Raw genomic sequence first — 12,150 nt, forward strand, 5'->3', positions numbered from 1 at the left:
AGTGGACGCCAAAACTATAATAAACTAAAAAGTTATGAACTGTCACAAGGTGATTTGCTCAATTCTTGCAATCAAGAAAATTTTTATGCAATTTGCCGCGTTTTTTTAGAAACCCAAACTTTTTTAGCCGTCACTGACAAAGATTTTTCTAATTTACAAAATAGAAGGCGGGGAGGGGGAGGAGGGGGGAAGAGGTGGGTTTAATAATTTTAAAAACTCGTTGTCAAAAACTCTACATCTGAAAACATCAAATTTCACAAACGTTCAACTTACACGAGAGACCAGCCGTGTTTTATCCCCTCGACTTCAAAGGAAACTGTAATTGTAGTTGTTGTGTATGTCGGAATGGTTGTTTCAGTCGGCTTAGCCGGAATCACAACAATGTCTGTTTTCATGGCGATACTTCTCCTCAAATCAAAGCCAGTGTAGTTGACGTATGTCTGAAGAAAAGAGAACGTTGATATTTTTGAGGTTTTGTTAACTACACCCCCCCCCCCAACCCCTTAAATTCTGGTTAGTATAAAATTTTGACCCCTATAAAGTCGACTTGAACGGCACGAATTTCACCTTTTTGCAATAGAGGGGTTTGGAATTCATAAGATCTTTATTTGGTCATTCAACAGTCTATACTTATCTGTTAAACAAAAGCAAATCGCCAAAAAAAGTACAAAGTTGAAATAGATGGTTTCTTAAGTTTGAATTGTAGATGAACAAACTAAAAAACGGAGCTAAACAAATTTTTTTGATTTTTCAGTTTCCAAAACCGACTTGATTTGGAATAGCCGCTTGTTGTGCAAGTAGCACAGAATGTTCCGACCATATTCTTAAAAAAAACGTTAAGAATTTTCTCGAATTAGTGTAGTTTTTTTAGCGTATTGTGATAAAAAGGTCTGATGAAGGCCTAGAATTTACGCTTATCAGTCAATCACAGTAAAACAGTTAAGTCGGGCATCGATTTTGTCAAAAATTGACAAGAAAAACATTAAAATGTCAAAAAAAAGTCTCAAAGTAAAGTTTTCAAAACAAACTTTTATTCCCAAGACTGCGCCGAAAAAATTTTCAAAACAATTTGACAAGATTAAAACTAAAATTTTGTGGTCTATCCTTTAGAAAAATCTGCTCGCTTGCTCTTAGAAATTGAACTAATGCTCAAACGCTTTAAACTAGTTTTTCTCGACACAGGGACATTTTTGCAAATTTTTTGATGTCTCTCCAATCAGTCTGAAAGGGCTTTAATATGATAAACCACTCTTTCAAATCCGATGATTAAATGACCTGGTGTTGCGTGGAAAACAAAAAAGCCTAAAACACACCCGAATACAAAGTGCCACCCCATTTTCAATTGCTCGGAACAATAGCATTATTGGTACCTTTGTATCTTATCCCAGTAAAAGGTAACCACCTTTAAATCTATGAAGACTAGATCTCCAGAAATCAGTTCAGTCACAGTCGCACTACTGGACCAATCAGGCAGCCAGCACTCCACCATACAACTGCCAGAGTCGGATCTAGACAAAAAATCATCGCGGGTCTCAGTTGAATCATAGATACATTAACACTACCATGTATAATAGAAGCAAAGTTTTTTAAATAGTTGAGCAGGGGCGGATTGGGGGGGGGGGGGGGGGGGGGGGACGCCCGCTTTCAGGGATTCGACCCCATGCCGACCCAAAGGGTCCCACCTTTGTACTATACTAATTTTGAGGGGGGAGCGCGCGCCGAAAAACGCGATTTTTTGGTCAAAATTTTCCAAAAATTGGTTAAAAATGTCTCTTTTTTTTGCATTTTTTCAAACAATTGCCTGCGGCGCGGAAAATTTTGTCAAAATGGGGTCTTCATTTTGATTTGGGAGACCTCAGAAAATGAATTTGGTCGATCTAAAAAAAATAAAGGTTGGACAAAATTTTTTGAAAATCCTGTAGTTGAGTGCTCTTGAGGTGTTACACGACGACAAGCTAAACGTCTTTGAAGTTCTTCCCATGTGCATTTGTGTTTGGTTGCATATACTTGGATCTTAATTCATCGAAAGTTGCAAGAAATTGGAACAGAGCAAATATCCATCTCAGACAACTTTCGCGTGCAATCACTCATTTTTCAGTCAAAAATTTTTTCTCAAGGTTGCTTGAAAATTACAATAATGCTTGCGAAATTAGTTTAAAACTGGCAGACTGCTTGTTTTTAGATAATTTTGTCTGTTGCTACGTTTCGCAATCTTTGTATCTTCTGAAAAATTTTGGTTGTCGCGTATTCTTGAAAATTCATTTTTTTTTTGCTGAGATTATGACTAGAGTCCAATTTTTTGCCAATCAGTGTGAAAGAATTATCTGGTGGCTCTATAAAAAGGCCATTGCTGCTTTCAAAACCAATGAAATTTTAAAATCACCGGCAGATTGTAAGCCAAGTTTTTGTCAAATCCATAACTTTGGTATTCTCTTACTCGATAAGCAGCTCTTTTGCTCTGAAATGCTCACAGATTGATGGTTTTTTTAGGATTTTTTTTTGAATTTCACTTTCCATGAACAAACTATGCATACCACAAAATAACAAACAAACTAGTCGTTTGCCGATAAATTTTCCGGCCTCTTCATGAATAAGGAAAAGACATACTGTAGAGTGATTTTGACCTAATTTTAGCTAACTCAAGAGAGCTTGTTTAGGTTTAAATCAACTTTACCACATTGAAGCCCTAATGGTTTTAATTCGGTTTTCATCAAAAATTCTTTCGGTTTCAGTTTTCCGATTTCAGACTAATTTTCATAGAAAGTTGGACAAAAGATTTTCATATCTAACTCCTAAGATAGTTCAATTGCAATTTTGACGCTATTTTGTTCAAAATTAACTCACGTTTTGCACCTTATTAAATGAACCAATATCCTGCTACTACCTAGAAAAACAACAGCGATTTAAAAAATGGAAAACATTTTTCAATTTTTTGAATTATTCTGACTACAGAAAGAGAGTCGGTAAACGATAACGTTTATATAATTTGTTTGTCTCACGTGCTCTCAAGGATCTTCTTAACGATCTCCTCCCTTTCAAGAAAGGCGAAAATTAATAAATAGATTAAGCTGGGAAAGATTTCACAAATCACTTCACAAAAAGAGCAGTCTTGATACTAGAAGTTGATCAAACTTGTCCTTGCATCTCATTTAGGTCAAAACAAAGGTCTACTATAATGAAGTTTCCTTGTCTTTTTCTGTAAAAACGATTTAAAAAATTGAATTGCTATGGATTTCAATTTTTATCGATTAAAAGCAATATAATCCATTTTAAAATTTTTTTATACCACTTTTATAGACACTTACAATAAAGCTTATATTTTTATCCATGAAACTCCAGGTTACAGTCGCAGTTTAACGTTGGTTTTTAATAAGGTAGTGTTCAATTTTTTTTAACAAAAGACGAATTTAAAAAATGTTAAAAAAAATAAACAAAAAAAACGACTAACTCCCCACACACAAAATAAAGTACAATGTGACTGATTTAACATTTAGCAACGCATCAGTTTTAAAAACTTTACGCTTCAAATGGGAACGTTATCTAAACCGGTTTAGGTCACCACTTTTAGTTTAAGTGCCACCCATATCACGCTTTTGTTGTCCCACTTTAGCCAAAAGCTGTTTAAAACCCTGATCATTATACAAAAATTGATCACATGTGAATATTCTTTTGTAGTTTGAGCTCAAGATAATACTAAACTTCAGATATCAACAGATTAAAAAGCCGGAAATGGTCTTGAAAAAGAAAACCCGAGCACAAATATTCTATCACTTTCTTCGAAAGCAGTCGGAACAACAATTATCTTAACTCAGCAATTATGTCAACAATTGTCTTGAAGTTTTCATTTTGAGACAATAATGAGAACGGTATATTTCGTCTTTCATTTTCATGAAATTTTCAAAGCTTCAAATTTTTCAAATTTTCAAATTTCATGATTTATTCCAAACAACTACAATTAAATCTCCAGAGCGTTTTTACCAAAAAGAGTTGCTGGTAAAACAGCTTTTTCCATTTAAACTCAGTAAGTCGGTATCTTCAAAAAATAAAAACATTTTCCATTGAGAACTATGATTTTGACAGCCAAAAGTGGTCTGAATAGAAAAACTGCCCCAAGCACATGGATTTTTTTGCTTTCTGAGAGTAAAAAAAAACAAGATAAACAACAAGTCAAAGATTTTCGGTATCTTTCCATTGGTATATTTCGCGTTGTTTCTCACAAAATAGACAACTAAGCAATTTTCAAACCTTAACTTTGCAAAACAATGCAAAGTTGGGAAAGCTATTTTTTCAATTTTAGCTCAAAGGTGTCAAATCATTTTAGACGACTGAAACGTTCAGACACTAAAAATGTTTGGTTAGGTTGTCGAAAATGGTTTGAAGAAAAAGCAAAAGAAGGAACACCAAACAATAAGTGCTTATCATCATGATGCTCGTAAATCAAGAGAGCACTGAGTGTTACAACTGCCCTTAAAGCTGAAAAAAATTCGACTGACAAAGAAATTGCTTCAAAAATGCGACAAAATATTTTAAGAAGAAGAAAAAATGCAAATAACTTTTCTTTCTTGGTTTGACTTACCCCCACCACGCTATTTGTAGAACATAGAAAGTTATTTTGCGCCTGATATAATAACGTAACATTTGGCGAGTTCTTTATTTCAAATTGGCCAAATTAGAAATTTTCAAAACCCCTTAAGAAAAAACTTATCGGTTCGATCTCAAGACAACGTTATATTTTTGCAGATGGTAGAAAAAATTCTTCAAAAACTTTAGTTTTGAAGAATTAAATTCTAAGCTTAATCGGAAGTAAAACTAACCTAAGCATGACACTTCTGTTAGTTTCTTCGAAATTCTCAAAAACCGGAACAAAAAAAATTTAATAGATGCGTACTCCAATTAGTTAATTATTATGAGCTCAAAAAAACAATCCGACGTATGAACCAACCAAAATGGGCAGATAATTTAAATCAACCAAACATTACGCCAATATTGCTAATTTTGCGTTTTTTTTCAAAATTTTTACATAAGTTTTGCAACTATTACATAGTTATTGCACAGCTATTACGTAACTGCCTAGTGTATCGGACTGGTTCATTTGGTGTATATTTTTAGGCGGTTGTTAAATTACCGATTGAAACTAACCGAAAACGATGTCATCAATTATTTTTATTACGTCAAATATCAAACTTACTTCAAAATCCAGCCATGTTTTACACCCTCCACGTAGAACTCCAGTCGAATCGAGACTGTATCGACAATTGGAGAGTAGACGTATTGAAATGGAATGTCAGGAAAAGTCACTTCAGTTATGGAGTACTCTCTTATCATCGGGATGAACCCTCGGCTGAAGGACTTAATTGCGAACTCATAATGACCTCCCGGTTTCAAGTCGGTGTACCACACAGTCTGTTAATGAAAGTTTGAAATTAAATACTGAAAAAACTTTGGACTCTTTTCCACTTTTATTGCTTTTTATTATAATTTGTGAACACTTTTTGGCTTTTTGTTGCTTTTATTACTTTTTTTATTATGATTTGTAAATACGTGTAATGGCATAAACTACGATGAAAGATGAAAAATGCAACAAAACAATCGGGTTGAGTTGGGCTAACTTTTGTTCACAATGCAAAAAAAAAGAAAAACTCAATTTTACTTTTGCAAATGATAATTCAATTGTGGAGGCGAGGGGGCGAAGGGAGGGGGGGGGGAAGGGAAGGGGCTTCGTGGAGTAGAAAGAGCCATTTGTTGATTTTTGACTTTTACTCACTAAGACACAAATCTGAAGAGCAAAAACAAAAGCTAATCTAAACCCACAAAACTTTAGCTTTTGTATTTGCCAATCAAGCTTTATAAATAACTTATTAAAGTCAATTTCAGGTCTATTTTGGGCGAAAAAACAATTATCGACGAGAGTCAGTAACCTGGTCCAGAACGAAAGGTCTGGTTGTTATGAAGGGAACAATGTGGAACCTGATCTAAACTATATTTTATGATTGGATAAATTAAATGTTTTACCAATTTAAAGTATTTAATATTAACCAATCATGATCCATCTAACTAACAACCCACTTATTTGTAAGTGCTGAAGTTACTTGTAATTTCAGCACCAGAGAGATTTGAATTTAACTTAGAAATTAGTTGGACTCTCCCGAGCACTTCAGCAGCCGCAATAAACCAGTATACCCTAGATCTATTGAGCCTAGCAGAGACTAGTTAAACAACCTGAGACTAGATAGTATAAGAGTAAGATTAGGATCGGTATTAGACTAAGAAGTTGCACGAATCTATCCGGCCGAAAATAAGATAGCGTGACGAGCAGACGGTGTACCCTATCCGAAATTACTCTATGAGTTAAACCTCGGTCCTAACTCATCTGGTGCGACCATAAGTCTCGAACAAGACCTTATTAGATTAGAATTAACCAAAATTAGATTAGAAATTAGACAAAAACATTTACAAAATGTTATACGACAATAATTTAATTGAAATGTCTCTCCGACTCAATAGATCCGAGCCAATATTCCGAACCATAATAGAACTACCCGGAATTGGAAGAAGACATCGAACCAAAGACGACATACGACAAAGTAGAAACTTGCCGTATAGTTACATGATAGTTCGGCAAAAGCCAGAACAAACTTTTATATTTCGAATACTACTTGCAATGAATTTAGATTTCCATTTGCAAACATAAAACCTTGAAGTAAATCTTCAAAATCATTTCAGGCGCTAAACAAAATTAATATTATACAATAACGATTGATAAAAAGATCTAAGATCGTTTTCCTAAAATTCTGCAGTATTATACAAAACATGTTTGAAAAATATTTATTGGAAAATAAAAATAAAAATTAGTAGCATGACAATAAATGGTTAGTAATCATAAATCATCCTGTTGTTCCAGCTTCATCACCTAAAACATAACAGCAATCATCAACTCACTAACATCATAAAACACTAAATCTTTCCTTTACACAAATTTAAAACTTTATTAAAACTTAAAGTCACTTAATTTAAAAACAGATCATCAAGGCTTATCCTTGGATCTTAAATCATTTTCTACTTAATTAAATTTCAAACTTGATCATCAAGGCTTATCCTTGGATCAAACAGAACAACTTTGTTCTCCCCCACCCACTTAATTAGTGTCTAACGACCTCAAACGTCGATTCACTACCCAACCCTTTCTAAAGACCTAAGACTAATAGAAATTTTTAAATAAAACTAATCATTCAAATTAGGATAAACAGTGAAGAACTTCGGTTATTCATCCTTCACTTGATCCCCCCTCTTACCAGACCCAGGATAAATCTTAGACTTAGTAAGTTTAAAATAGTATCTAACGAACTACTCGCGTTCTAATTATACCTGAACCTTGTGGATCGATTTACTATTCTCCAACCCTTGAACACAATCACTACCCCTAAGTAAGATTAAGTAAGTTAACACCTTAGCTTATACTAGTCACGAGAAAGTAAAAATCATTCTTCGGAATCGATATACTTTTCTCTCCAACCCTAAACAAATAGACCCAGGTTAAGCTAACCAAAAAATCGTAAGAACTAACAGTTTAGGAAAATAGAAATCATTTAACAACCTTTTGCACCCGTCATCCTAAACCTTATGTCATTTAAAAACCTAGGGAATAAACAAACAATCGTTTTACACAATTGTGAAATAGATAACAAAAAATACGACCTTGTAATCACACCTCATACACAAACAGTTGGATACATTCGCACAAAACGACAAACACTAAAGAGAAAAATAATAACTAAACAAAGACAAATAACACGAAAAAGATTTTCAAAAAATCGAAACGCATTTTCAGAATCAGAAACCAACAGTTTAGACGAACTTTACAAACTAAAAGAATCAATAGATAAAAATTACTCACAACACGATCAATTATATTTTTCTGACTCAGAAACAACTTCAAATTCATCACAAAGAGGAAAAAGAAGAATAAAAAAACAGTACAAACACAAACCAGTACATCTATACAATTGGAATCAACCAATTCGACACATTAATAATTACATATTAACAGTCATTGAACGAAAAAATGAGTTCAACACACACCCCAGGTGACGAAACTCCAGATGATGATGAAATCTTTCCTTTTATAGTAGATGCAGATACTGATAGAGGACAACACATATTTTGTCAAAATTTACTCGTAAATTTATTTGAACCCGGAATTAGTCCATGTAAAACAGAGTTCCCCGATGTAAAAATCAAAAGACAAATCATAGATCACTATCTAAAAGATATATGCAACATAACACAACAGTATGGAATCTACTCTATAGAATTCACTTCCCCAAACCATAATAATAGAACATATACTATTCAAACAGACGACCTTGATTTAGAATTTTCAAAAGTTTTTTCAGAATATATAAAAGACATCCAATACCATAACTCACAAAGAGCAAACTCCATTTTCACCAATGAAGTTTTCGCAATAATATATAGTTATATTTCGATATTAGAAAATGAACTCCCATTAACAAATGTCTCACCGACAGAAACATCTAAACATCTAAGAGTACGACATGAAATCACACTACTCTCTAGTTATTTAAACATCATTAAAGAAAATTTCACGAAAGACGACGTTTCACAACATACCAAACACGATTTACAAAAAATTTTAGCATGGTTCATCATAGATTATTTTACACACAATATTGATTTAATTGCACAAGCAAGAAAAAATTTTAGACCCCAAAATTCGAACGATGATACCGCTATCACAGAACAATCAGATTATGTTTGGGACCCCGAATGGTCTCATCCCGCATTTATAAACTTTCCACAATCAATCTCAAGTCAAGCAATAGGTACAATATCGTACATAAGAGATTATGTAAGAGTAATACCATTAACAATTGATGCAACACCATTAAACTATAATACATTTTTACCCGATACACAAAATAATAGTTTAAACTCTACAGTTATACACAATGAAAATCTCAATGGAACTAGGAATCTTACTCAACAAGATATCCAGACACCATCACACTTCATAAATGAAGAAATTGTACACACAACAACTACACAACAAAGTATTTCACCAATACGCCCAAATTTAACAACACCAAGAAATACAAATCCTTCACAAACACAGGTAACCTTACAATCAACCGTTAAACCTTCGGTTGCCCCTAAATATTCACATATGGATTACCAAACATACAAACCCATGACAATACCATCAAAAACACGCAAAACATTCACTAGAAACAACTTTGCAGACCATAATTATAATTATACACATCCATCAAAAACAAATTATAAACCACAAAGAAATTTTAATCAATATACAAAACCTCGAAACTGGGATAACCCAACGGCCCAATATAATTCCACAAATTTTCAACCAAATCCTCCACAGGATCGCAGTGAAAATTACCCATTTTTTCAACAAAATAAAAATAAAAAACAAACATCTTATCAAATGGATTATTTATCCTCAGATGAAGATTTCTTACAACCAGATATATTTGCACCAAATACTCAAGAATATCGTAGACAAGGAATACAGAAAACACGTACAAACCATAGAAATTTTTCTCCACAATCAATAGATGCACAATATCAACAACCAATTCAACAACAAAATCCAATTAATATACAATCTTTTCAACCAATTCAACAACAAAATCCAATGACTACACACTCGTATCAACCATCACAAATGCAAAATGAAATACCACTCCCGTATTATCTTCAACAACATGAAATAACAAGAAACCAACTTTCAAATTTTTCTCAAATGCCAAATGCAGCTGAATCATTACAAATGACAATGAATCCATACCTTATGGGTGGATCATCAATAACATCAAATAAACCCTTAATGGTTTTCACAGGAACAGACCCTGAATACTCTGTAGAAGATTACTTAAATGCAGTAACAGCAAATTTAATTTTAAATATTGGACCTGAACCAATTAACACGCCACTACATCAAAACTGGATACATCGACGCACAGCGTTGATACAAACAACCTTAGATGGCGCAGCCCAAAAATGGTTTTCAGTACTACCTCAAGAAATAAAATCAAACTGGAAAAGATTTACACAAGAATTTTCAAAAATGTTTGACTCCGAAAGAAACAAACAACAACAAAGAGTATTATGCAATGAAATTCGCAGATTACCAAACGAAACCATCAAGCAAATAGCAGTAAGAATCGAAACACTAGTTCGAAAAGCATATTCACTAAATACGCACGACTATAAAAACACAAAGATGACAGAAATCTTAATGATGACCTTAACACCACAATTAAGGAAAATAGCAATAAAAAAGAGAGCATCACATCCTTCTTCAATTCGAGAACCCGATTTAGATTTTAGAAAACTAGTAGACAAACTAGAACAAGCAGAAATCACAATGAAATTAGAAGAAACGGAAAATCTGAAATTACAATACGTTAACAAAATTGAAACGACTTCCACTAATATTAATAATATACAGGAATCAGAAACAGATCTCGTTGAAAAAATCACTGAAATACTCAATATTTACGAAAAGAACCCGAACTTTAAAGGCAAACCATCTTTCAAAAAATGGTGTAATTATTGCCGACGATACGGACATAGTATTTCCGAATGTAGACAAAAACAACAAGATAGTCAAAATAAACCTCAAAAATACAAAGAACCAAATAAATCATTTTATCAATACATGAAAAAAGATCAAAACCTACCAAACAAAAATGTATACAGCAACAACAGTTCAGGAAAACCACTCCCAAACAATACAAGCTATACAAGAAATCAATCTCCATATAACTCAAGTTATAGAGGAAGATCACCAGAACGAAGAAACACGTATAATTCATCACAAAATCACTACAATAGACCGAATAGTCGAAATAACTACTCCAGATCAAATTCAAATACACAACGATTTGTTTCTAGATCTAATTCTCAATCAAGAAATAACTATTATCCAAACAACCAATCACGAAATTCATCATACAATAGGAATAGAAACTACTCCTATAATCGAAACAGAAGTTATTCAAACAACCGAAACCAGAATTACCCGAACAACCGATCAAGGAATAACTCATATAATAGATCGAACTATAACAGACCAAACAATAATTACCAAAACAGATCGCGAAATAATTCACAAAACCGACACCCAAGTTATAATAATCGCTATCGAAATTATTCCCAATCACCACACCGAAATAATAATCACTACAATAACTCTAATAATCGTCACAGAAGCAGTACACCTAAACATCAAAGACAAATCAATCAAGTACAAGCTAACCCAGAAACAACATCAGACCCTCCAGGTATTGATGACACAGTAACTGATACGTTACAACTCAATCAAATAAACTGTACATCATCAGATTCAGAAAGTGATACTGAAAACACTCTTGATATCAATATGATAAAAGTCGAAAATGACTATGAATCTGTCATATATGAACAACCCTTTCCATCACATATATATGAAAATCAATCACAAATTCTTCAAAATCATTACACTACACCCATAAATTCCACACCAACAACGCAAGAAACAAATGCAAAAAATACTACAGAACAACCCAATCAAAATGTCAAAACAAAATGCTTGAATACAAACCATATCTACCAGAATATACAAAAAGAACAACCCAAAGAAAAAATTTGGACAATACCATTTCTCTTAGAAAGCTCAAGAAATAAAGAATTTCAACCACCAGACCTTGAAATAGATTTTTTAATTGATTCAGGAGCAGAATCAAACATAATAAACATTCCCACATGGAATGAAATAAAAATCTTACACCCAAAGCTAACACCTCTTGAAACCTCCAGCAAGCTAGCGACAGCACAAGGATCAACATTGATAAACTACGGAAAAATCCAATTATTTCTCCTCCCTACCAGAACAATGGAGCAAAGCAAAATTCTAAACAAGCCATTTAAACAAATATTCCATATCACTGATATTAAATATAATATCATTGGAATACCATTTATTTCGAAGTATATACCGACAATTAACATACTAAATAGTAAAATATTAATCAAAGATAAATATACAAAAACAAAAGACACATCCTTAACATTTTTTCAAAGATTAAATAAACAACCACCATTCTTTTCAAAATTTTATCCGATATTTAA

General features: G+C 33.1%; 2 protein-coding genes across 2 annotated transcripts in view; one reads left to right on the forward strand and one right to left on the reverse strand.

Annotated features, from left to right (window-relative positions):
- LOC134854991 (uncharacterized) overlaps nt 1-597 on the reverse strand; it is a 36,865-nt gene extending 36,268 nt beyond the window's left edge. Inside the window, exons 1-2 of the mRNA XM_063871371.1 lie at nt 568-597; nt 274-440 (exon numbers count right to left, since the gene is read on the reverse strand). Of these exons, the coding sequence (XP_063727441.1) occupies nt 274-440; nt 568-597 (197 nt within the window). The remainder of the gene's footprint in view (nt 1-273; nt 441-567) is intronic.
- A 5,255-nt stretch (nt 598-5,852) lies between these two features.
- LOC134854992 (neurofibromin-like) overlaps nt 5,853-12,150 on the forward strand; it is a 214,012-nt gene continuing 207,714 nt past the window's right edge. Inside the window, exon 1 of the mRNA XM_063871372.1 lies at nt 5,853-5,863. The gene's annotated coding sequence lies outside the window, so the exon portion shown is untranslated. The remainder of the gene's footprint in view (nt 5,864-12,150) is intronic.

The sequence above is a fragment of the Symsagittifera roscoffensis genome, chromosome 10 (assembly GCF_963678635.1).
Source record: "Symsagittifera roscoffensis chromosome 10, txSymRosc1.1, whole genome shotgun sequence".
NCBI classification, from domain to species: domain Eukaryota; kingdom Metazoa; phylum Xenacoelomorpha; order Acoela; family Convolutidae; genus Symsagittifera; species Symsagittifera roscoffensis.